This window comes from Acyrthosiphon pisum, chromosome A2 (genome assembly GCF_005508785.2).
Source record: "Acyrthosiphon pisum isolate AL4f chromosome A2, pea_aphid_22Mar2018_4r6ur, whole genome shotgun sequence".
In the NCBI taxonomy this organism is placed as follows: domain Eukaryota; kingdom Metazoa; phylum Arthropoda; class Insecta; order Hemiptera; family Aphididae; genus Acyrthosiphon; species Acyrthosiphon pisum.
This window is the reverse complement of record NC_042495.1, coordinates 95972635-96000623: the sequence shown is the minus strand read 5'-3', so window position 1 is coordinate 96000623 and position 27989 is coordinate 95972635. Positions and strand designations below refer to the sequence as shown.

Below are 27989 nucleotides of genomic sequence, written 5' to 3'. Positions count from 1 at the left end.
AAATTTGAAATACCGCCAGTCCTATACGATATCGTACACAACAGTTGTGGGAATTAATGTCATATATTATTATATTGTGCGACGGTGAAATCGTAGGTACGCCGCGCACGTTCGTCCGCAACACGCAGTCGGTGTCATCATCTTTATTCGTTTATTTAGGGTCTCCGATATAATATTATATATATTTTGACCTCCCGCGTAGTCCATTAAACGAATGATTTACCGGATGAACGAGTCATTAAACCCGAACAGCAATACACACGATTTGAAATATCGAGTACCCTTATAAAAAAAAAACTACCGGCACTGGTGATTAATTGTATTGGACAACCACGGGTGCTGTTGCAGCTACGATATTATAATCATTTTTTCTTGATACCTTTGATTATTTTCGAGTCGAGTCTTCAAAAATAAATTAAAAAACATACCCGGCGCACAGTGTACATAATAGGTACATAATCATAATATTGTAATAACATTATTATTATGATAATTTCCTCCCAATATGCAGATAAAACACTCGTTTGTATATTATAATAATGTCATATTGTTTAAACACTAAATTAAATTAAAATTAATATCATCTATACATAACGGTCGACGGTCTATTATGTTGATAGAACTGTTTTCGCGTTAATAAATCACTTTGTATATTTCAGGTTGCAGCAGTGATGTTGTTTTTAAAAAAAAAACATGTTAAATGTCGTCGACACATCAAAATATTTAAGAATAAAATATTAAATAATATTATCACATCAAAGTGGTCTTTGCGACATTACAAAATGTATAATACTAAAATAAAATATATCGTTTTAGTTTTATTAGCTCGCATTTGAAAGTTCTTAAAATGTTATTACATCGCAGTGTTGCTATATAGTACGGTATTACACAGTATGTATGGGTGTGTTTGTGTGCGTGTTTGTGTGTGTGTGTGTGTGTGTGTGTGTGTGTGTGGGTGCTAGCGTGTGTGTTCATGATTGATGATGATGAAACGAAAAAGAAACAAAAGTGTATAGGATATTGCGACTGAGCAGTAAGACCACCGGTGTTCTAATCCGTTTTAGTTTTCGCGAAACAGATGGTCGGAAAAATTATTAAGGCGGACACAGAGACAACGACTACGACATAATATTTTTGAAATTCGCCACCGCCGCCGGTCGTCTATACTCACTCCGACGGCACCAAAATACGTCGCGCCGTATTTAGTCGTCCGAATCGATAAACCGTGTACAATACGTCCCGAGGCCGGGACGTTCGAAGTAAAATATTGGTTCACGTACCCCGAGGAATACCGCTTTTGAATAGATGATGCAAAACTTTTTATTAAAATGTTGACGGTCACGTATTGTATAACGTGGACACGGGGCGGACGGTCAGGTGCGAAACGGTTTCCCTCGGACCGAAAATAATATAATAATATGTATGTATACAGCATACAGCATACAGCTGTACCTTATACCTAATATATTATATACGTCTATACGCGTAATACCAGCTCTGGTCGACCCAGAACGCAATTAAAACTTTGTGTAAAGATCGCCGCGACCTTTTATATATATATATATATGCATTGTCGGTTAGCAGATATAAAGTGGTTTTTTATTTCAGAGGTGTACCTATATTTTATTTTTTGTTTTGTCGACGATATAAAACACTAAACGTCTTTTGTTGCATTTTTTTTTTCTCATTCCGCCACAGATAAATTAGTTTAAAGACGGAGTAAAAAGTTTTTTCTCTCCTCCCACGTGTACTTCGTACATATACAATATATTATACACATTACACACCTATACCTATACACAATTTGTACTTCACTAAGTGCATGGTCTTTTTTTAACTTTTTTTTTCTCCCTCTCTTCTTCAGATGGCTATACGAGGGCTTGGAAGAAAGTCGGCACCGTCGGTCCGTCCGGCACCGGTGGACAGTTGGTCAAGTTGGACTCGGTGGTGTGGGCCGGCGGGAAAATGGTGCCGGCCGTCGGTCTTGGCAGACGGGCCGTGTACAGAGTGGTCACCGCCATCGGACCACCGTTCGTCATGCATGCGCCCCTGCAACAGGATCGCCAGTGTCTACGTGGTATACAATGTTACCAAATGACGACGAGCAGCAAGGACAACATAACCATGATATTCAAGGACGTCAAGTTGGACGCAAACAAAAAGTGGGTGACGCTCAGCTATTATACTGTAGAAAAACGTGGTTGAAACATTTTCAGTATTACACCGAGGTAATAGGTATTCGGGAAGAGGAAACCGGGGCTAGTTGTCACTGTTTTCGCCATCAAATTTTTTTTAAAGTGCTGTTTGTCATATTATTTAAAATTCACTGGAAACTAAACTGAAAAAAAAATCAAACACTTATGTTAAGTCAGATGAATTTTTTATGTTTTTAAAAAAAAATTATGGTTATTTTGTGACAACCTATACCCCACTTCAGGGTTGGTTATCTCGTCATCACGGGGTTAGTCCCGTCCCAGATATAAATTAAATGATTGCTTACATTTGTGGTGGACAACTCGCGGCCCGCGAACCAATTTTGTATGGCCCGCCAAAACATGTTAAATTTTAGTGATATTTTAATAATATATTTTAATATAATTTAGTTATATTGACTTAATAAACTATAGTTATCACTTATCACTTGTCAGTATAATATAGACAATATCAATATAATTATTAATATATCATGGGATTTTTTTCTAAAATCTAATCAAATTGTTTATTTCTGCGTATTGGTCAGTGGCCGGAGTTGAAGATAACGATGACCGGTATACTTAGCTTCTGTAGCGATTAATGTGGCTCGTGACTGTGACACATATATACCACACGTATGAGTAACTGGGAGATTTTTTAATAGTTTCGTAATTTTAATAGTGACTTCTAAAATAATAACGGCGATTAAGAAAATAAAAATTTATGATGAACATCAATGTTAAATTTGTGTCAAATTTAGAATTACTGAATGCAAATAAATTAAATCTATAAATATGTAGTAAACTACATGTTAGTAAAATGTAACAAATTTAAATCATATTTATGTTTATCCTTATAAACACGCATGTGACAACAATCCCATCGTAATTTGTGTCAATAAAACACAATCAAATATTTTACAACAAATTAATTTTATGAGTTATCACTTTATCTATAGACAAAAATTACACATCAAAATATATGTTAATACATTAGTTATTTGTCAAGTTGACAATTACAACGTTAATTATAATAATATATAAATGGCAAACATACAATTTATACACGGAAATAAATTACCTACACGTAGACTTAAAGTTCACTTTTTGTTTTGAAATTCGTCATCCGACTACAATCAGCCCATATAGCCAAGATTAAAATGATTTATAACGAACATAATTAATACCATCTGATTTCAAAGTTTCTGGCATTGTGACAATTAGTGGTTGGTTGTGTCATACACGCACACCTTGCCTCGAGCTCCCCTACATACCTATTAACTAATTATTACTTATTATAAGCGTTTGGTATATTATAATAATTTATTGTCATCCATTTTTATGTATCGCAGGTCGCTGCCGGAGACGTATTGCTGTTTTGGATTGTCCATAGACCTACTGGAAAAGATGTCAAAAGACTTGGAATTTGATTTTCACCTGTACTTGGTTGCTGACGGCACGTTCGGATCCCGGAAGCTCCAGTGGAATGGAGTGGTCGGTGAACTCGTGTCCGGGACTGCACACATGGCCTTCTGTCCGCTGAGCGTCACGTCTACGAGGTTCGCATGAAATTATAAAACACCATTGAATAGTGATTAAAAGTGACAGGATTTAATTTATTTTTTTTTAGATCGAAGTGGGTAGACTTTTCTACACCTTATTTCTACAGTGGCGTTTCCCTGATGATCGCCCCAAAGAGAAAGACCAACGTGCCACTTCTGGCGTTCCTGTTGCCACTAAGCCCGAACCTGTGGATCGCTATATTCGTGTCACTCCACGTAACAACAGTGGCAGTGGCGTTGTACGAATGGTTCAGTCCGTTCGGGTTGAATCCCTCTGGCAGGCAGAGATCCAAGAATTTCGGGTAAATATATTAATTGTTTTTGGACGATTTCATAGCGTCGAACAATAACTGTTATTCGTATTCGCAGTATGCCTTCGGCGTTGTGGGCGATGTGGGGACTGCTCTGTGGCGCTCTCGTCAACTTTAAAGCACCGAAATCGTGGCCAAACAAATTTTTAATTAACGTCTGGGGCGGATTTTGCGTTATATTCGTGGCTAGTTACACTGCCAACATCGCAGCTCTAATTGCTTCGCTTCTATTTCAAAACGCCGATGTGGATTACAACGATCGAAATGTAAATACACAATTGAATCAAACACTGTCGTACGACTATATTATAATGCTACTATATAAATAGTTGATAAAATTAACATTGTACGACTGGTACGTGATATTTAATTTTCAGATGTTCTTGATGAAAGTTGGATCGGCTAAATCGTCGTCTGCGGAGGTTTATTTAAAAGACAAGAATCCTGCTTTATGGCAACACGTTCAAAAATATTCTGTTCCAGACACTGCGTCGGGCATGCGAATGTTAAGGTAAAGTAATTATTTAAAATAGTAAAAAAAAAATTGATCCCACAAAATATATTATAAGTTATAATTAAAAATTATTCAATAGTATGTAAGTATTTTTAAAACAACTCGAATTTGTGTAAGCAGAAATAATTTAGTAGAATGAGCACGGTGGTGAATGTCACCAAACACCCGGTTGAAAAATGTTATTGATGGATCGCAATAAGATCTTGGTTATATATGATTTAATTTACATGTCTGGCTGTCAAGAAGGATTAATGAACATGGGCGATTTATTATAGTAGATTATAACGAGGATCAAGTTAAGAATATAATTTTGAGTTATAGTTAAGTGACAACGTTGATGTCTTTGTGATGGTTTTCGTAAGATATACGTGTACCAGAAGGATGTCGTTATTTGACTAAGACAAATATACTGGAATGCTTGGGTGGTTTCTAGTGTTAGACGGTTTAAATGTGCCCCATTTGTCTGAATAGTATATAATATTATAGTCGCATATATAAAGGTCTACAATTTAAGAATTTGTAGGTTAGATACGCATTTATTATTTTGTGAATGTTTTGGGTGGAGGAATGGGGTGCGAGAGTCTAGTAAATTATAACACGTTAACATTTTTAAGAATTTTTTAGTATCGTTATTAAAACATTTTGTTTTTATTTTTAAAAAAATCAACAGAGCGAATTTTTTTTCACGTGATGAAAATAAGCTTTTAGTTTAAGAGGTTAATTGATTTGACGGGAAAAGATACAAGAAGGTTTTAAGATTAAAAGAGAACATTATTCAGATTAATAGACTAAATTTAACTTTTTTTAAGTTAACGTATACAATTATTAACACTTTTAATCTACCGGAAATGCTGTCTCATTATGTTGATATAATTTTAACTGCCTAGCTTTACTTTAATTAGTAGTTTAAGATTTAAAAATATATATCATTTTGATTTCGCATTGTGCAAAACTGTTATGAATATAATTAAAAGTGTTCTTAACTTATTTGCATTTGTTTTACATTTTAGAAACGGTAGTTTGGACATATTTATTGGTGACAAGCCTATTTTGGACTATTATAGTGGGACCGATCACGATTGTAAACTCCAACCATACGGAGATCCACTTTATGACGACGTTTACGCAGTGGGAATGACCAAAAATTTTGTCTTAAAGGTTTGCTTGCGTGTTTTTATTATTAAAATTTTTTACAATATCTGATTTCGTGTGAAACAGGAAAAGGTATCTGCAGCTGTTTCGACGTATACCAACAACGGTTTCATGGATATCCTACAAAACAAATGGTTCAGTGATTTACCTTGCGTCAACCGTGAGCTGGAAACATCGGATATAGGGCAACCGACACCATTGGGCGTCGACGCATTTTTAGGCGTTTTTCTCATGTTGGGCTGTGGAATACTGGCAGGCGCCGTTATCCTTTGTTTAGAACATGCCTTCTATCACTACGCGTTGCCCAAACTTCGGCAGAAGCCACCAGATTCGATATGGAGAAACCAAAATATGATGTTTGTCAGTCAAGTACGTCAAACGACATCACTTAGCCCCGTCGGTATACAGGGTGCGCCACAAAAAACTGATGGATTGAATCGTTAATTTGAATCGATTAATTGATCGAATTAAATGGTTATTGTGTTTACAGAAGTCTGTAAAATATAAAATTTATGCGTGTGGAACACAACATTATCCATATAAGGTGACCATCTCCAGATATATTCACAAATCCTAAAGTTTTGAACACCAGTGCAGTCATCTCACATGTAATATCACTTTGACTGATTGCTTATTGCGATTACTGGTTTGTGAAAAATGTTTGTACTGCGTACGTAAGGAGTGTCTTAGGCACGATTAAATATATACAAGTTACTCAACGAAACTTATTTTTTGGTGCACGAAAAGTTAAAAATTTTGTCATAACAAAAATTACAGTTAGCGCTTTTGCATTATTGTGATTTCTCTTGGTACTTCAAAATATATCAAAATATATGTATATATATATATACAATATTAGGTTGTTGGTTGATGTTAACCACGCTTGGAACGTTAGTAGCTTTTCTCCTATCGTTGATCTGCTGTTTAAAACCAGTTTTTTCACTCACCACGTTTGTTATGTATATGCATAGAATCGTTGAGGAACCTGTATATCTTAAATCGTGGTCTTAGATGAAGACATGGGGTGACCAATTGAAGCTGCATTGGTCTATCAACACAAAGGTCTCAAGCTCTTACCTCAGCCACCATTAAGATTAACACCGGGTCCGAATCCATCCGTTTGTTATGACGCACGCTGTATTATTATTACCTATACAATAATTACTGTTTTTACAAAAATTGTAACTAACTAGTAACTACCTACTGTAAATTGTAAATTGTAATACTGGCAGATAAAACTCAAGTTCATATGCATAGTCAATTTATGTGCACATAAGACATAGTTTGACATGCATACGGGCATTAGTGTCATCTATAATTTATTATGAGTATCATATGTATTTTTTCTTCCAGAAACTCTACAAGTTCATAAATAGCGTAGAATTAATTTCGCCACAACACACGGCCAAAGAACTAGTACACACGCTAAGACAAGGGCAAATCGCATCGCTGTTTCAAAAAAGCGTACGGAGAGTGAGTTTGCCTTTTATGCATCCTCAACACGCACAGGTTAGATATTTATATGTTAACGAAAAGTCTATGACGGAAAGTTATATTGTTCAATTGTTCTATTGTTACAGAAAGAGTTTGAGCGTAGAAAACGGAAAGGTCAATTCTTCGAAGTTATCGAAGAGATCCGAAGGTTTGTTTGTTTTGATAAATGTATTGTCCGACGCAATATTGTTATTATTATTATATTGTTACTGTGTGAACAGTACATTGTTATTGTCGTTTTGTTATTAAATGTGTGTTATTTGCCCGTTTGTGCTTATTAACTTTCAGAATACAAAGGGAAGAGAGGGACAATAAAAAACAAAACGTCAGGTTGACACTGTCGAACTCTCCGACCGCCGGCCTGTCTCCGAAGCGTACAACGGCGAAATTTTTGTCACCGGCTAGGTAATGATAACACGCTGCAGCGTATAGTGATGATCATCGTCATTATCATTATCGTCCCGCTTTACGTCTCGATATTAAAATATGTTATGCACTTTAACCATCCCCGACGACCAAAACCATGCCTAAATAAACGGGCATGTCAGCGAAATCGTTCTGCGCATATATTGTTCCCCAGACATGGAATAATCGAGTTCTTTATCGACACCCCGATGCATTTGGGGTGTTAATTATCGTTTATTCCTAGTCTGGGGCACTGCTGACATGCCAGCTATCTATAGTCATGACCGAAACGGTTTTCAGGTTGAGCCTCGGCAGACGTTACAGCAAGCAGAGGTCGCGGAGCTCGGGGAACTTGAGCATCCGCCGGTACAGCACGGACGTGGCTAGTTATTCGGAGACCGTGGGCCGACGACTTAGCCAAGGGGCATCCAACAGCCCTCCGGACTTCAACACGCGAAAACAACTAATCAGACGGTCATCGGGAAACCCCAGCCCGGCGGACTCCAGCAGGATGAGCATATTTTCCGCGTCCGAACTGATCGGGGCGAAACTCAGCAACAACAACTTGTACGTGGAAAACGATCTGCCACGCAGCCCCAACCTCCTGTCACCTGGCGTATTTTTTAGGTACCTACAACGCGTTTATAAAATATTTTGAAAGGAACGATCCGTGTATAACTGGCCATGTTTACAATATAATATCTTGTGTTTTTGGAAAAAACATTTTTACAAAATATTTTTACTGTTAACAACTTGTAATTAATGTAACACTAAGTATAGATTATTTTACAACAACACAATCTCACCACAATGTTTTTTAGTCGTTCCATTTTTTTTTTTTTATGAAAATACCTATATTTCAATTTTATATCAAAATTATTGAGTTTTATAATGTAACTTACACTGAGTTAACGATGATGCATACCTACCATAGGCGTGCGCATAGCGGGTGCAGGGGTACATTTCATACCCAAGACCCCAACTATTAAAAAGACCCTGACGGATTTGTTAGTTTTCGATGTTTTTTCGTATGTAGTATTCTGTATGTGGACAATTTTATTACCTAAAGTATATTATAGTTTTTAAGATTTACTTAGTATTAGTTCTTCGAATATAAAAAGGTAATTAGAAATCAAACGAATCAACAAAATCTTTGATTTTATATCATAAAGGACTGACCGTGTTGGAATAACTAAAGAATTTTAATTATTTCTCAAAAAGTTGGTCATTACCAATTATTTGTATAGTTAATTTTTTATTGTTTTCTACATAACTTTTCTACATGCCTATGATACATTCGTAGTTTTTACTTTTTTGTTAATATAAGTATAAAAACCCGTCAGCATAAATTAAATACCTATAGCCGAGTTTAAAATATATATTATAGTTAGTACTTGTCGATTAGGGCGATTACCTATATGATTTACTAGTAAACTAAATTCTGTTATTGTGACCACCAAAGGTTACACTACCTTATATTATTTTAGGACAATATTTTGTAATATTTACATGACAAAAATCCAATTTAATATACTAAGGAAACTCATATTTTAAAAATGTAATGTATAATCCTATAAAAAAAAGTGAAGGACCACCGCATAGGTGTTGCAAGCACTATTTAGGAATTCATGTTTTGGTCTTACGTTTTAAGTTTCGATATGCAGACCTCACATTATTTTGCCTTGGAGATTACAAAATTGTCTTAAAATAATATAGGATAGTTCATACTTGATACTTGCTGAATAGCAATAACATAATTTAGTAAACCGGAGAATCACATAGGTTGTTGCCAGTCGCGTGGGAGTGTTATGTGTGTTAGCCTCCCTGCCACAAAGTTGAATAAAAATATTAAATTAAAACACACCCCTTTAAAAAATGCTGACTACGCGTCTAGTTGTTGCGATAAACGATAAGTATTTGCTGTTTTTGTTTTTTGTAAATATTTACTATATGTATAGTGTTACAATATAAATAGGTACAAATGTCGAGGTACATAATAATAATATGGCAAATGGCTGACTGGGGAAATCAATGTGGCCAGTTAAATAACGCGAACAGCTCAGCGTACAATGTGCTGGCACGCGATGTAAAATGCTGTCACGACGTTGTGTTTCAGGTCGAGTTTTTCGTCGGACACGTCATCGTCACGACCCGACTTGCAGGGCATACAATCGCGGAAGTCGAGCTACTCGCAGGGACCGCCCCGGGTGATGATCAACGGCGAACAGCAGCCGACCACCCGCCGCAAATCGGACGACGAGCCGCCGGCCACACTGCCGCGGATCGTGGAGGTGAAGCGGGCTCGCCGGTCCAGCGACGGACACCGGCCGACCAAGAACCGCAAGACCGTGGAGGTGTTCCGGTGGCTGAGACAAGCTCCCAAGACGGAGCTGGAGGCGCTGAGCAAGATGTCCGAGGACGAGATCAAGCACTGCATAATCCAAGCGCTCAAGGACAAGGACCCGACTTGATTGCAAGTCGACGGCGCCGCCGGCGGCGGGGGCTGCGACGACGGTGACGACGACGACTACGACGCCGAAGACGTCGCGGTCCCGCCGCAGTTCGCGTGAACGCCGTCGTCGTCTACACAACTGGCCAGCAGTAGCGTCTAATATGATTGTTATGATAAGATACGTTATAAATTAATATATATCGTCATGACGATATTGTGATGAACGAAGAAAAAAAAAATGCGCTCATTGTTTTTGTTATTACATATGTTTCTCTCTACGTTTGTTTGTTTCCTCCGATAATATTATTATAATGTAATTATTATTACTATTGATAGTGTAATAATATAATTGTATTGTACATTTAAATATTAATTAATATTAATAATAATATGGTAAAAGAAGACTGTCCGGCCGGATGTACGCGCGACAAGCTCGTTGTCGTTGTGTATAGGATTATTAGGTAAATCGGTGCTCAAGTGCGTAGGTTAAGTGCAGCTGCTGCGATGCTGTTGCTCTGGTTCGGGACGACGAGCAGCGAGATAAAAGGACGTCTCCGTTTCGGTGACAACGCGTTATTGTTGTTATAATAACACCTATTGTTGTGGGCGTATCGAAACCGTTATTCCATAAAATGTAGTCGTATATATTATACTTATAGGCGCAAATAGCGTTTGGGATTTTTTGGGGTGAGGGGGCTAGAGCCTTACTTTGATAATATTGAATAAGCTTAAAACAAAATGTAGAAAATGTTTGGGGGGGGGGGGGGGGGGTTAGTCCCCTACTAAAACCCCTCCCCTCTATTTGCGCCTATGATTATATACATTAAATAATAAAATATTATTTTAAATCGCGTTTATATTATAATACTATTATTATTACTATATTATATTTTATGCTCAGATATAAATAACTATATTATATACTGTAATGTTATCGTAAAATAATTATATTATATTATCTGTTCATGTAAATAATATATTTATATATACTTAATAATATAAGTAATAATATTACTACTAGACATAGGGTCGTTATTATATATAGCTGTTTCATATTGATTCTTAAAAAAAAAAATATTTCGTCTGTTTTCTACGTTTTTTCGTTACTCGTAATCAAATAATATGTTCATAATACATTAAATATATATGTATATATATATAAATAAGTATGACGTGTGCAAGTGCATAATATTGTTTTTGTTCTTTCCGTTGGTTATGAGGTTGAGCCGGTTGAGGTTCGTTGTTTATTAGCACCCGGTCGGTGTACTCCGTCGAAACAGTCCTGAAAGAACTAGGTAAGAAGTATAATGTGTGCGTATTAACTTTTATCATAATAATTTTATATTATATGAGTATCGAATACGGTAAATCATATTATTTATATATATATATGTGTGTACATCATATTATTATATATATAATTATTGTCGTTTGGTTGATTTATTTAAGATTTAATTAAAGTCAATTAAAAACCTAGTTATTTCTTCAAGTACCTATGTGTATTGCTATATTATTATACATTAGTTTCCTTTGCTCGTGACCGTCCGTGTAACCGAATAATTTCGCCGCCACACATAGCACGACGAACGATATAATATAATGTCACAGTTTGTATAATTCATAAAATATATTAAGCGCGTGCAGACTACGACGACCTTGAGGGGAACAGCTGCGGTTAAAAGTAAATATTATAATAAAAAAAAAAAATCGAAAACTGAAAAATAAATCGACTACGTGTGTGTGGTCGATGGACCCCGCGTATTCACCTGTAGTAAAAATAATAATATAACATTCGTATATTTACACAGCTTTCGGAAACCAGCGTTCCCGGTAACGTCCTCCTCTTGCAGACCAGGTAACAACAATATTATCATCGTCGTACGTACCTAATCATTTAACACAAAACTTTGTCGTTCCTGTTCTCCGGAGATAATATTATCGCGATGTCTGGCGGCGTGTGACAATACATTAATAAATTACAACGTACGTGTCGTAAGTTGATTTTATATCATCACTCATCTGCAGGTATCGTCCACCGTGACGTGGTGTCCAGAAGCGGTGTGAAGAAGAATATGACGACGACGACGACGACGACGTCATAATATTATTACTATGATAACGCGACGATAGTGATAGCAATAAAAATAATGTTATACCTATTATTAAAAAAGTATGAAGGTGTGACAAATCCGTCTTGCCTACAATATTGTGACGACGGTACCGAAAACTGGAGGATCGGGGACCAGCGCGATAAGCCGGCGACCAACAGGTTAGCGCGTGAGCGGAAACGATGATAATATATTATTATTATAGCCGAGGACACGCGCCCGCGTTTCCGCTCGAAGAGGGCACCACCGCCCGGCGGTGACGGCAGCGGCGGCGGCGTAGCGCTAGTCGTCGGGCGGTGTCGCGTGTGCGCGCGCGAGTCCTCGCCGCGCCGAAAATCAATATAGGCTCTACCGTCGTTTTTCTTTCGGCCATTTTTCCTCCTCGTTTTCAGTTTAATTTTTCCGCCCACGACGTTCTCGCGCACCGCCGGTTGCTCGCACACCGCGCCAAATCTCTGCCCGTTCGAACAGCTCGTCGCCGACCGCTATACATTACCCGGACAACCGCGCGTCGTCTCAGCGACCGGACCCAGAGTGCTCTCCGATACCGTTTTGCAGGATACCGTTTTCAAATACGCGCGCGAAAACTGTTATAATTATTATAATTATTATTAATTAAAAACACAGCGCGCGCGTTTCGTGCGGATCCGGTAAACCCGCCGCGACACCAGGTGGCGCCCCGTCGTCTCGTCGCCGCCGCCGTAGCGCATATCGATTGGGCTTTTGATCCTTTTCGCTCGCCGTGTGTATACCTTCGCCCGCGCACGAGTGTGTACGTGTAGTGTGTGTGTGTGTGTGTGTGTGTCGAGTGCGCGAGTGTGTGCGCATATTTCCGGAACGTATCTCCTGCACGTACACGGACGCCGCCGATGACAAGCGTCTGAACTCGTGTAGGAACTTATCCAAGTTTGCGTGCAGTGTGGGAGGCGGTACGAGCACTCCCCCCACCCCTCGTCCAACAGTATTATAATATAGTCGCCGTCGAGTTTCGCACGAGGTAAGTCACACTGCACAATATATTATTATAACCGAACCGCAGCTAGTGCGCGATGCAGTGGATTTTGTATTATACTCTCTGTGTACCGCTATAGAGAGGTTTCTATACGGCCGCTGTACCGCGGCGACAGAGCGATTTTCTTCGCGCCTATTTTATAATATTATGCTCAACGCCCGTTTGTTTTGCCGCAGCAACGACCGTCGTTTGTCGGGCGCACAGCTGCAAAGATGGCCGGCCAAGACGGTAAATGGCAGAAGGAAGGGTCCGACCAGAACTTCGATTACATGTTCAAGTTGCTCATCATCGGCAACAGTAGCGTCGGCAAGACTTCGTTCCTGTTTCGGTACGCCGACGACAGTTTCACGTCGGCCTTCGTGTCCACGGTGGGCATCGATTTCAAAGTAAAAACCGTGTTCAGGCACGACAAACGGGTCAAACTCCAGATATGGGTGAGTCCGATAATAAAATAATATCGCAATCCCTTGGTACCTACTTGTAATATATTATACAGCAGTCGTCTCGGTGGTACGATGATCCCGTAACTTCCGCTTTAAAATACTCCATAAATGTCATGATAATATATTATATAAGTATCATAATACTGTCTCCTCCTCCTACAGGACACGGCGGGCCAGGAACGTTACAGGACCATCACGACGGCGTATTATAGGGGCGCCATGGGGTTCATTCTCATGTACGACATCACCAACGAGGAGTCGTTCAACAGCGTGCAGGACTGGTGAGTTTTTATATATTTTTTTCCCATATATATACCATCGTGTAGGTACTATATGCCCTGCAGGGTAGTCCTAATTTCATTGTAAGGGGTGGTCGTTGGGCGGAAGGATGTGGGGGGGCTACGGGGTGAGTTCAGATTTCGAAACACGACATTCGGACCACTCTGTACACCCGGTTCTTATCACGTATATGTATATACATAATGTGACCTACTACGCAATATAATAATATTATAGATCACCATAATAGTTGGCGCTAAATCCAACAGTTATACGTTATGGTTTCGTACTTACCACCCTTGTTTGCGTGCGTCTTTCGCAGGGTAACACAGATCAAGACGTACTCTTGGGACAACGCGCAGGTGATACTGGTGGGCAACAAGTGCGACATGGAACACGAACGTGTGATATCGTACGAGCGGGGCAAAACGTTGGCCGACGAGCTGAACATCGAATTCTTCGAGACGTCCGCCAAAGACAACCACAATGTCAAGGTCGGTACACCCGTACAATAGTTTATTATTATAACAATATAATGATATACCTGCGTAATATGTGTATTATCAAATAGGTGCGTGGCATATCGAATAAAACGGTATAGTGTGTATATACGCATCGTGATGTCTACTGCAGTGTGGGGAGCGAGTGCTTATATTTGTATATGGGTCTTATATATTATTATAATTTATATCGTTTCCCGAAACCCACATCATCTGTACATAATTTATAACGCTATGAATATATTATTATTATGTGCGTAATCCCGCGAGGACGGCGTTATTATAATTTTTGCGCTGTCGCAGTCGTTCGTGCCTAGAAACCCGGGCTGTTATCGTCGTTTTTAATGCGGTTTCGCCAGGTCGAGATTATGGAGGCGTGTAGGTGGTAATCGCGGGGTGTATGTACATGTATACGCAGAGTTTTATCGTCGAAAAATGATTAATCGTCACCCCCGAAAACTCCCTCGACTGCCATCAAGATACGCGTTACACATATAGTATGTGAACACGATACATTGAATTATTATTTATTATTGCCTGCAGTCTGCATGTAGGTATAGAAAGCCGTTACACGAGAACATTTTATTATTATTATATAATATACGCGGTCTGTATCGTAGAATAAAATATTATTTTATGATACATACAGGATGATCGTCTTGCTATCACGCAACACTCGATATCCTCAAAATACTCGTACGGAGTTAATTTCGGTTCTCGGATGTTCCCGACAAAAGAATCGCCCTGTATTATAAGGCGTCGACTTTTCATTATATTATTTCCTTCTCTTTAATCGGTCTCTCTGTTTTGATAAATTGGGTCCGCAGTCTATTATTTTATATATATATGTGTGCGTCCGACAATATTGTTTCTTGGCAAACCGTACTTCAATGTAATATACGAGCTCGAGAGAGAGACGTCGTCGCCTAGCGCGGCGACACAGTAATCAATCGAGTCCGACTATATACTACGCTGCTCTACGGTCCGTCCGTGACACGTGCGCAACACCGTTTTCCGGGCATTTAATGTGTTTCCTTGTGGGTCAACTGGGCCACCGGGTCGATTTTCGGATACCTTATTTTGTTTTACGACCCGCGGTGGTAATTCGAATGACATAATAATAATAATATCATATCGTCGTCGTGACGAGGACCCGCGATGACGCGTTGTCAAAGCGCGCGCGCCGGTGGTATTTCGTCGTTGATAATTAGTCCCCGGACGGAGATCGTAAAGCCGGATTCACAGCTACGTCGTGTATCGTGTTGTGATTGGACATTATTTTTTTTGGTATCGTGAAATAACCAAGTCGCAATCGAGTATACCAATAGTTCACTATAGTTCGACTTTTAAACCAATATGCAGGTTACCTGCAGTTGTAACCATAATAACCACGACATCGCACGACGACGTAGTTGTCGATCCGCCTCAAGACGAAATCACGTCGCGATTGTATCGAACGAACGCCCAATAACACGCGTCTTTTCTGTACGATAATAACCGCGGAGGGAAAAAAGACTCGAGTGGGCATCGTTGGTCACGGTCCACGGACGATGATGTGAGGGAAAAACGGCGCCTCTACGAGAAAAAGGGGGCACGTCGCGTACAGCACACCATTGTGGTGGGAAAAAAAAAGGACGTCGGTGATCAACCGGTGACCTCCCCGCGGCGAGTTTACACAATAATTTCCACTTGCCGCGTAAACGGTGCGTAATTACGTCGTGGGTGTGCGGCCGACCAGACAGCGTTTATTATATTAAGCGCGATGGAGTGTGTTCCGAAACGATTTGTCCGATCGTGTTTATTGGCGAAAACTTCAGTAATTACACTGGTCGTGACGGGGTTTATATGGGTTAGCGATTAAATTAGTTTTCGCCACGGTGTTTACAAATTTCCGCGTGTGAGTTTGTGACCCACATTCCATGCATGGCACACGCATCTATAATAAGCGATATTTTCGCCATTGGCCACTCTGCTGAGATCAGTGAGATCTCCGGTCCTCGAAGTATAGTCGTTGATGTTTTCTTTAGGGCCTCGGTGGTGAATAAAGACACCGTTTTTATGCCCCTCCTCTTCCAAAGGATCTATTGACGAACTGAAAAGTCGCACGAGGAGATAAATCGTCTCGATTGCGGTCGACATGCTTCAATGGGTTTATATGAGAAATTTCTAATTTGACTATTGCTATTATGTAGATGTATTCCGTGCAAGTTGTATGCGAGGGTCGTCGACTTGCATATTTCGTAAACATCGTAACGAATGACGTAAATTCTAACCTTTGAGACTTATATCTTAACTTATTTTTACACACATTTTACAACGAATATTTATGTTCTGATTTTTTTTTAAATCGAAAGAACCTTTTTTTAATACCCCGTATAATAAAATTCAACAGTCTAGGCGGGTCGCCGTTATTTTTTATTGGCTCCATTCTATATCGCATCAGCGCTTTTCGTCAACGACGTCCAGATAGTATAATAATAATATAGTAGGTACTTGCGGTTATAGGTATACCTAAATTTGTTATATTGTGATGTCGTATACGTCGGCCGCAGTTCTTGACAAACGGCGGAGTGTGACATTTTTTTTTATTAATTTCAAAACATACTTATTACATCGTGTTACGGTGAATCATAAAAGTTTAACAGGAATAAAGCGATTTCACGTGAGCCGCTGTATATATATCACAGTAAATATCTTATAACAATGCCTAACTTTTATTTCCTGTATATATTATACGAGCCACAGACTTCCGAAGTAAGGACTCCGTAATTATAATATAACTATACCATTAGCGCTTTTCAGAATATTGTTCTTTTAAACACCCTAAAGGCAGCAAATATATTATATTAATACACACGGCGACTACGGTTCAGCGACAAAAAGGTTTTAATCGCTGCAAATACCGTCTCCTATTTAAAGAGGACTTTAAACTTTTTTAATTTTATTACGTTATAATTAACGTAGACGCTTATCCACGGGGCCGTGTCACCTTTCGACTTAATGTTTCGGAATTACAATATTTTTCTTCCCGACCTGCGCCGGTCGTCGCGGTTCGGCACAATTTTCGTGGAAATATAATATAGTCGTTTTACTCGACAAAATCTTGGTTACTATATATATTTACGCACTTACATGTTATGTATTTAGAAAATTATTTAACAAGTTTCGTAAAACAGGTATGGCTTACAACTTTTCTCATTACGAATTTTGGCTTCCTTACAAGTTTAAACCTACATAATATGAGTGTAACCATGACCTCAAACTTAATTTATTAATCTATCTTAATTTATTTTCTAATTTACTTAAGACAGTAACTTGCAACGGCAAGCTTATAACATTCCACTTCTATAACTGTGAAATACTGAAATGTACCACTAATACAATTCTGTACAATTCTAGCATCGTGTGTATTATTGTATAATTGGAAAAAAGCAATTACTATAATAATATAGTCTAAATACCAAAAAGAGTTTATTTATTTTACTTAATTTCTTACCAAAGAACTTTAATTGCATAATATAGTATGTTTTATTTGAGAAACTATATTATATTATTATGCAGATTGATGTAATATAATTTTTCACAATTTTTGCCCTTAACTGAAATTATAAAACTATTAAATAGTCAATTTTATAATTTGATTAATAATTGTATTATTATCTGGTAAAGACTAAAGTACTAAAATTGAAAAAACTCACGACTAGTAAGTATAAAAGCGAGAAAAGCGGTCGTAATTAAAATTGAAATTCCTCACCGTCTCCAATTTAACTGTTGAAGTTGTGGTGGAAATTACGAGCAAAGTTTCCAAAATAAATGTTTCGTAGACCACCGTCTGTAAAATAACGAATGGGCGTTTTAAATTCATAATAAAAAACATTGGTCAATTATTTTGAACATAAAACTACTGAAATAATATTATTATGTCTATTATATTACCTAATCGAGAACTAACATGACCTGTATACGTGTATTGTAGGTCAGTCGGTGCAATATATGTATATATAATATATTTATCGAAATAATAATGATAATAAGAATAATATTTACACGCGCAAACCGTATAGGTATACCTAATATTATGCGTATTATTAACAATAGCATAATATTATTATTATAAATTATAATAAAATTACTTATATGGACGTATATCTATGACATGAACGTGTGACCAGGTTTTTGCACGGAACGTAATCGAAAATTTGTTTTCTTTCGCAGGCTGTGTTCGAACGACTCGTGGACATCATATGCGACAAGATGTCCGAGAGCTTGGACTCGGACCCGACACTGGTGGCAGGAGCCAAGGGCACCAGACTCACCGAACAGCCGCAGGGTCCAAACAATCCGAATTGCAACTGTTAAGAGTCTCGTACCCGGTTTCGGATACACACCACGGCCCCGCGAGATACTTCAAACAACAAAACCCGTCGCAGCAGTACCGAAACACAAAAAGACACACTTAACAGAATTATTAAACATTTCAAAAAAAAAAAAACACAACATTTTCAAACAAACTATCTATATTAAAACCGATAAACTCGGACAGTGGATCGTTCATACAATATATTGTAGGCTGAAAAGCGACGAGTACTTAACATACAACACACGTATTATATTATATACGTATATTGTATATTATTATAAACGATATTCTACAATAATAATATGATAGAGCCACTACCTCATCTGCAGATATTGTTTTATAGAGACGTCGTGTGTCCGTTTTCTTGTTACTTTGTTGTTCAGCGATGACTTCGTAAAAAATTTACCTCGGAATTGTCACATAATATTGTTTACATTTAACAATATAACAGTACAATGTATTCGTAGGTACCTATAATACCTATAGTAATAATAATAATAATAATATAATACCTATACTATTATATTCTACGCCGGACAATAATCATTTTTTTTTCTTTTCTTTGGTTTTAGTCGAGTTATCACAAAATATTAGCCGCGACCGTTATATATGTTTTTAGCACAACACTTATATTACGACGTTACCTATGTATATAATACGACGAGAAGTTTAAATTAAAACTAAGTGTTTTTGAGCGGAAGAAACCAACGCGTTTGTACTATGGAAAATTAATATCACTGTAGGCATAACTCCCGAAGTCTGCAGCAGCAGTGTTTTTTTACGCGCGTTTCAAAATTTGTTCAAAATAAAAAGATGGTAAAGATAATAATAATAATGATAAAATAAAAAAAAAAAACGTAATACCAAGTGAGAGTGCTTTCTGCGACGACCGGTGACATCGTATGAGAAAAAAAATCAAATTATTTTAACGTTCGACAGGATGACTTTCGATCACGTTCGCGGCGAACACTCAATACGGAATATTCGGTGAATATAATAATAATAATAAAACATTATTATATCGTATCGTAAGCGTACTTGACAACGAGTTGACACATTTTTTCTTTTGTCTCCGTCTAGCGCCGGTCCTCGATCTAGATTCCTCTTTCGATGATAATAAATGTTGTGCGCTATATAATAATATTATTTTACAATATTTATGCCGTGCCATGCCATTCCATATTATATTCTCTTAGGGTGCTTTCGACGATACAATATTCGACTAAGCGTGTTATAGCGTTGTATATAATAACGATATTATAATAATATACTATAAATAGGTATGTTCACCTGCACAACAATAATACTATCGATAATTATTATTATGATAAATCGTCAACGATTATCGCCGTCGACGAAAATATATCTTATAACATTATGTTTCGTTATTGGACTTACGCGTGCGCCCGAATGAATTTTTTAGTAAAATAATAATTTAACATTACAGTGCAGTTGTATAGTCTGTCGCAGACCGTTCTTATATTCAGCACCACTCGGCGTGTAGTTTTAAATGTATTATATATAATATAGTTGAACTATATACTATAACTAGTACTTACTACTACTACTAATAATTAAATAATAATAATAATATATAGAGGCGTACTCGTGTTAAAAAAACATTTTCTAGTCGGATGATGTTGATGCGCGCACTTTAGTGACGCGTGTATATACATATATAGAGGAGGTAGTTTATTATTATTATATATTATATAAGAAAAAAATTAATAATAATAATATTATATAATATAGCAATTGATTGTTCGTTTGGTCTTGATGTTTGAAATTTATCCCGTTAAAAATGAAAACCGTTTTTAAAAACGAAAAAAATTACTTTAATATGCCGTTTTACATTACACGCTAAGCAACAACATTAACGTGTATTATACATATTATACATATTTAATATTTATATATAATTGTATTTGATTTTTGACTAAAGTTAATTATTATTAATTATTATTATTATTATTATTATATTACAAATTTATTAATATATTATATAGGTAATTATTATTTCGTGTATAGATAAATTGGAATAAAAACTATCAAACCAAAATAGTATTCGTATTTTAACCATTTAGTATTTATAATTAATTAGTTATGTACAATTTAGTGGAATGTACACTAGTTTAACCTTGTTTTATGAATTATTTCTCATGTTAAAGTCACAGACACGTGCACATTGTAAAACGGATTTCGTTATGTCGCGTTAAATGTTAATACTGTACTTATACCTATATAACAAGTGACTAAATAAGTTATTTTCATTACATATTTTGATTATATTTTTGCCTTTTGGCCCACAATTAATTGAATTATTATAGATAGAATTTGTTGACATAAAAAATACTAAATCGCTATAAAAAAAAAATTCTTATTATATGACATAAAAGCATCACTCGATACATTTTTAATAATGATTCTTTAAGTTATAGGTAACATGGTAAATACTAAATAATTAAAACTAGAGAAAAAAAACTTGCTATGCTATACGTTTATCAGACGGAAACCACACATGCGGGTGCGTTACGTCCACAGTTAAATTTTAAATTGTACCTTGTCAATATTAAATTACTCAAACTTATATATTTTCAGATGTATATGCAATTATATCATACATGTTTGTATAATATATTATTTAAGACTTAAGTTTTATAAATGTCCAACTTAAATAAATATTATATTATCATTATACAGGTCATACGATATAATGTTATCGTTGAATGTAGGTACTTGAATAACCCAATGACACCAAGGCTCAAGTATATTGTAAATTAAAATGAACTATCATGAACCTATACAGTATACACTGAATACTGATTAGTATATTTTGTACGAGTAGGTATATATAATTAAACACATTTACAGTTTGAATTTCTCTAAACGTAATGAAAACAATAACCGACTTGTGAAAAGTATTTTTTTTTTTTAAATCTCATCGAGTGATGTAGGTAACCTACAGGTTAGTTTTCTGGATACAATAATTTAGTCAATAATTATCGATAAACTATATGACTTATGCTGAGAACCGAGAATAATAATGAGCGAATTAGCTGGCCAACGAAGGCAGACACCAAGTGTTGCAGTACCTATACATAATAATATTATAATATATTCATGTCTGCGGGCTTGTTTTTTAACTAGGTATACCTAACTATATCCTAATAATATGTAATAATTGAAAGTATGATATTATTGTTATTATTACAATATGCTGGCGCACATCCGCTACCACAAATATTTTTTCTAATATTCATTTAAATTCATACACATAATATCATTATAGTTTGTATAGCGTACAGGACGGATATCTCAATAACACTCATTCCTCTAGCGCGTTATCACCGCAATTTCCAGATAACGGATTTCAAATTAAATATATATAATATACCCATTAGACAAACTGCCTTGAGTTTTTGTAGACAATGACTGTTTTTTTTCCGTATCGTCCGTGACCTAATTTGCAATCGAGCCAAAGCGTTCGTATATATACGTACATAATATATTATATTATTATGTTTAAAACACGCGGGGTCGACTTCCGGTCTTGTACTGCAGCCGGGATTATAGCGTAATATAACGAATTCGCAGTGGATATTGTGCTAGGTCATACGGGTGCATGTTAAACACGCAAAACTACAATATAAATAATAAACTGTAAATAGTGTTTATATTATTTTTCGTTATATCTATAGATACGTTTGTTTTATTGAGTTCATATTAATTCCCGATTAAACATTATTAATAATTTGCAATAACTATAGTATTATATTTTATTATGCTTATAGTATCGGTGGTTTATCATAAATCGTAACTAATATTTATCTAATACCCAGCCATGTTATTACCGAACATATTCCTGTCAACAATTATTTTTTTACTTTTTAATATAACCGATAGGAATACATAATAAATATGAAAAATATAGCCATATTATAATATAAATAACGGAAAGTATAATATTATTTTATGTGTTTATTCGCTGTTGAATATTATTGAGTGCTTATAATATTGTATTACGTTTCTACCATGTCAGGCGGTCACTATAATAATAATAAGGTCGTGGATCTACGATTGTGGTGTAGCCAAATTGCCTATTCAGGACGCCGGGCGTGATATTAAATAGGAGGGCAGTAGGTAACGGCACTACTGCACGTATAGAGTAGGCGTAGAGTGTACCTAGCCATTGGGTAAGTCACTGCTTCAATAATAAATCATTGGACACGAAAGACGATTCTGAACGAAGACGGGCCGACTGCCTATATTTACTAAGGATATTAATTTATAATAATATTATATTTAACATTTTGCTATTATAGAAATGTATTTTACTATAATAGCAATAGGTAGATTGAATTCAGATTTCAGGTAATTGTTTTCAATTTTCATTTTACAATAGGTAGCTTATAGACTTTTTAACAGAACTGTGGTTTGTAAACTATATCCTTCTTTTAAATACCTATACCAGCAATGATTTATTTTTGATTCTTAGCGGAGCGAGTGTTACAATGCGGTGTTTATTATTGTTTTTTTTATCCTGTATACGAAATGTTTACCAGAAGGAGTGATATCACCATAGAAACCTAGCAACGAATAAAAATAATAATATCATAATATTAATTCAACATACAGACAATAATAAATAACAATATAAAAAATCCAAACCGTCTCCGCTCAGAATTGTTTTTCTTATACAATGTTATTCTATCATTGAATTCATGTTTAATTCAATCCATTATACATTGACCCACTTGTACCTAACCTACTGTAGAACAGAGCAAAATCCACTTACCCGCTTTTTTAAATATTTTTTTTATAATACAATTGTAGAGATTAATACATAATATATATATATATAAAATATAAATTATGGTATAAATTCATTGTACCTAATTTTATAAGTTATATTATAAATTATACAGTCTAGGCACATGTAGGTACAGTTTAATATAATTATTTTTCTTTTTAAATTCAAGTTAAAACTTGATTATTATGTCACAGGTTTTTCTTCTCACGTCGAAGTTTGCAATAGCAAGTGTGTCTCACACCTAAGGTCAAATTAACTATACCTAAGTAAAAAAATTCGTGCTGCCTTTTAATTTGTAAATATCCATTTCCATATAAATTTTACTTGTTTTTGAGTTTTTAGGAGTAAATATTTGCTAGTGAATTTTAAAACTAAGCTAGATAGTTTACGAAAGCACTAAGTTACATTTTAGCAAAAAAAAAAAATTACTATAACGTTGGTTTTATTAGGAAAGGGATGGAAAATAGTTTTTTAAGTGCCATTTAATACTGTACTTGTAGCGCGAGCGTCTATAAATTATATATAAAGAAAAACATGTTAAACCATTGATTAGAACAAAAGTTATTTAATTTATCAGGTAATTCTGTTAGGGACACCTTGTATATTAGATAATATATTAACTATAATTTAAAATGTAAAATATTGTATAATATAAAATATATGTATTATACCAACTTGATAATAAAATTATGTTAAAAATTATGCTTTAAGATAAAAGGTTAGATAAATAAATAATTACAAAAAAATATTTGAGGGGGGGGGCGGAGTTCACTTATCTTAAGTTTCAGAGAACATTACATAAACAAACCAAATATTGTGTGGCCTTCTCATAAAACTTTTACTGTGCTTATATTATTTTTCTAGGTCACTAACATCATCAGTATATCTCAAAATGTTTAATCCATTATAAAAAATACAAACTGTACAAAGAAACCAAATTAAATTTTTCTTATCTATTTATTTGCAAAAATAAGTACTTACATCAATATATTAACATTATTATATATAAAAAAAAAAATTAAACATACTAATTTTGCATGTATACCTATAACTTAACGTATACTTAGAACTTAACTTAGAAATGTCAATAACACGTAAATATAAATAGTTAAGTATTGGTAGGGATCGTTCTCGTGAAAGCTATATTTATTACCAACGTATATAATAATTATGACGACGAGAATGAATATAGGTACTGACAAGCGTCAATAAAAATGTAAACAAAAAAAAAACACGCCACCTCAGCAACGAAATACAAAGAAAAAAAAACGGTTGGCCCAAAAATTCGTGAACCATGGTAATAAATTATGGCAAAATTAAAGAATAGCAAAGTACAAAACAAATCAATGTGCGTTAGGAACGCTGAATAGTATATTATTAGTGTGTATGTAATTATCAGACATTATATATTATGACAATATTTTTTGTCCGGAAAACAATAATTATGTTTAACACATAATTATTATAGTAATATAACGATCAGAAATCTTAATAATACATCAACTACAGTCTATAGTTGGAGATACTCATAGCCCCCAGTAAATCCACCAACTGAAGTTGGTCCGATTGCGCCCGGCGATTGGCACAGAAATATTTGCTCTTGGTCATTTGTTCGGGTCTTCGCTGGTAGTACACAAAGTACAGTGGATAAAATTCGTTATCGTTGTACTTGACGTGCACGCGGCCGTTGTGGCTGACCGTCGTGTCCGCAAGACCGGGCGGTACGACCAACGAGCTCCCCGCAAACGTCTGGTTCCTCGCAAACTTCTGCTTCGGTATCACGTAAGTATCGCCGACCACCACGCAGCATATCATGATCACTCGTGTGTCTGTGGTCGCGAAAAAGAAAAGAAACGATCAGATTAATAAAAACAATGAGACAAAGTTCGTACTGTGGGCATTACTGCATGCCTGTATTGCGTGTGAAATCGTTTTGTTTTTTTATTTTTGTGCTCGCAAAAATATTTACTTATTGAGCCGATAGTACAAAACATTTAATAAGACTATTTTTTTTTAAAACTTTATTGTTTAATGACTCAGTTATTACAATATAATATATTATGCAAAAATAAATTAATAGAAATATTTCCTAATGTTTACGTGGCATTGAGAATTTTGTTGAGAAATACTAGTATTTATAATCATTGATAATATGTAAAAATGTAAAAATGTATCAATAAATTAAGAAATTAATATAACATTTTTTTTTTTATTTTACTAAACTAAGTATGTTCTAATCCAACTTGGAAAAAAAATGCTTTTAGGAACACAAAAGTTGTAAAAATCATGTGATTTAATGTTTTGTATTATCGGCACAATAAATTTATTGTTGCATATGGCAGTAATGTCCACTTGAACTTTTTTCGTCTAAAAATTTCATTTTCCTTGAATTTCGACTTATCGAGGTTTCAACGTATTATGATATAATATAATAAGAAAAGAAAAAGGTGGACAAGTAACGAGCAAATATATTGATAAATATATGATATTTTTGTAATCAGTAGACTGTGATTCAACAGGTGGTATAACTCAGTGAAAAAAATAATTTAATTTGTATGTCTATAAAATAGGTTTAGGTATTATCTTATTATTTGTAACATTGTACATTGACCACATGCGGGTTAATAACAATATTGTAACTTCATAATGGGGTGATTATATACTATCTTTGTAACTTATCCAATATAGATAAATTGATGAACACTTCAATTTCATTTCATATTATTGTATAAATAGTTAAACTAATGACGATTATTGACGAAATATTATAGTTTTTAAGAAAAAAAAACTATATTTTGTCTACTTTTATATTATTTTATGAGTACACCAAATAAGATTTTGCAATAAGTTTTACATATTTATACGCCTTGGATAGTATACAAAACAATTTATTATGTTTATTTGAGTATTTTCAAATTCAAAATATCGACAAGCAATACACACGCATACAGTTGCTATTTACGCTCTTTATAACTACTTCGAATTTAAATGTTGACCTCCCAAAAGTACCAACTAGATTCATTTTTCTATCAGGAAAAATGGTGATTTCGAAAATCGGAATGTTTTTACTACTCAAATGTTGATAAAAAAAAAAAAAAAAGAACACACATCATTGTAATATCTCATATCAATACATTCTTTCGCTCCGCTCAGAATCTAAAAGTAGCAGATTCATTAAAATATAACGACAATCACTTAATTTTTCAAATTTTCAAACTGTAATATTTTATATGATTAGGTAAATTCACTTTTAAATAAAACGCTATATGGCGCGTTGATAACCTCTATACAAAAAAAAGTTATATAATAATATTTTTAGTGAAAGTCAAACAATAACAAAAAAGATCGATTTTGTAGGGAACTTGCGTAGAAATCCTGAGCAGATTCAGTAAATATAATATTTTTATAACGATATTTTGGTGGGTATGAAATGCGTTTGGTGATGCGTATTATTTAATCAACAAACAAACTTTAAAAAAGGTGGGTAAGTGGATTTCGCTCTGCTGTACAGTAGGTTACAAGTGGGTCACTGTATAATGGATGGTATTAAATTTGAATTCAATGATATAATATCATTGTATAAGAAAAACGATTCTGAGCGGAGACGGTATGTTAGTCTAGGTATAAGACATAATATTATATTAGGTACCTATAATAAATTCCAAATTAATCATATCATAATATTTATTAGGTACTTATAACGCGTTATACATCAACAAAAAACCGTGGTACTATCATAGATATATAATAGTATACTTTAGAAGTTTCAAGTACCCATGAATAATATTATACAATCACAACAAAATAACTAAAATAGTTATCCTAGGTTTTTAATATGTAATTTCGTCCAAATTTGTACTTAAAATGACTATAAAAATAAACTGCGTAAATGTATTTTTTAGATTTTTTGGTAACAGAATTAATTACTTACGTGGAATCTTGTTTTAAATTTTCAATTCTTAGATACAAAAATTGAACATTTTATAAATTTTTAACTACAAAATAATTTTTCAAATTAAAATTTGATAAATTTTGTCCAAATTTGATCTTTAAATGCTTATAAAAAAAAATTGTGCCTATGTATTTTTAATATTTTTCAACTGATATTGTAACAATATATCAGGAGCTTTGTATTAAATTTATACACTTTTTGGCCCAACAGATAAAACTTTATTGATATTTATAGAAAAAAAAAACTAAAAAAATTGAAAACTTACAATGTCCGTAAACAGCTCAAAAAGAGTCAAATTATTTTAAAAATTTTATCGTATATATAAAATGCTAATATTAACATTCAGTGAAATTTTCAAGTTTCTACAGTCACTCGTTTTTTAATTACAACAAAATAAGAAAATTGTTACGTAAGAAATCGAGTGAATATCAAATGTTGTAAAA

The 27989-nt window shown here is 35.0% G+C and overlaps 3 protein-coding genes across 4 annotated transcripts in view; 2 read left to right on the top strand and 1 right to left on the bottom strand.

Moving 5' to 3' along the window:
• LOC100163143 (glutamate receptor ionotropic, NMDA 3A) overlaps positions 1 to 10443 on the top strand; it is a 167687-nt gene extending 157244 nt beyond the window's left edge. For both annotated transcript variants that reach the window (XM_008186681.3, XM_001943366.5), the window contains 12 exons: positions 1865 to 2162; positions 3545 to 3751; positions 3823 to 4056; positions 4124 to 4331; positions 4443 to 4576; positions 5590 to 5737; positions 5798 to 6100; positions 7085 to 7240; positions 7312 to 7373; positions 7514 to 7630; positions 7931 to 8257; positions 9747 to 10443. In XM_008186681.3, coding sequence (XP_008184903.1) covers positions 1865 to 2162; positions 3545 to 3751; positions 3823 to 4056; positions 4124 to 4331; positions 4443 to 4576; positions 5590 to 5737; positions 5798 to 6100; positions 7085 to 7240; positions 7312 to 7373; positions 7514 to 7630; positions 7931 to 8257; positions 9747 to 10101 — 2549 coding nt within the window. In that variant the 3' untranslated portion in view covers positions 10102 to 10443. The remainder of the gene's footprint in view (positions 1 to 1864; positions 2163 to 3544; positions 3752 to 3822; positions 4057 to 4123; positions 4332 to 4442; positions 4577 to 5589; positions 5738 to 5797; positions 6101 to 7084; positions 7241 to 7311; positions 7374 to 7513; positions 7631 to 7930; positions 8258 to 9746) is intronic.
• Positions 10444 to 12484: 2041 nt separating this feature from the next.
• LOC100167247 (ras-related protein Rab-3) lies at positions 12485 to 21059 on the top strand. The gene is made up of 5 exons (XM_001944660.5): positions 12485 to 13187; positions 13379 to 13636; positions 13808 to 13926; positions 14247 to 14418; positions 18640 to 21059. Exons 2-5 carry the CDS (start codon positions 13415 to 13417, stop codon positions 18781 to 18783), a joined length of 657 nt encoding a protein of 218 aa, XP_001944695.1. The 5' UTR covers positions 12485 to 13187; positions 13379 to 13414; the 3' UTR covers positions 18784 to 21059.
• A 3700-nt stretch (positions 21060 to 24759) lies between these two features.
• Positions 24760 to 27989, bottom strand: part of LOC100573364 (protein mono-ADP-ribosyltransferase PARP12) — a 7460-nt gene continuing 4230 nt past the window's right edge. Inside the window, exon 3 of the mRNA XM_003245745.3 lies at positions 24760 to 25423. Within this exon, the coding sequence (XP_003245793.1) occupies positions 25098 to 25423 (326 nt within the window). The 3' untranslated portion in view covers positions 24760 to 25097. The remainder of the gene's footprint in view (positions 25424 to 27989) is intronic.

Excerpts from the sequence above, each read along its gene's own strand:
- LOC100167247 (XM_001944660.5), top strand. The coding sequence starts at position 13,415 with ATGGCCGGCCAAGACGGTAAATGGCAGAAGGAAGGGTCCGACCAGAAC. Across the intron at positions 13,927-14,246 it reads TTCAACAGCGTGCAGGACTG|GGTAACACAGATCAAGACGT; the intron begins GTGAGTTTTTAT and ends CGTCTTTCGCAG. Across the intron at positions 14,419-18,639 it reads AAGACAACCACAATGTCAAG|GCTGTGTTCGAACGACTCGT; the intron begins GTCGGTACACCC and ends TTTCTTTCGCAG.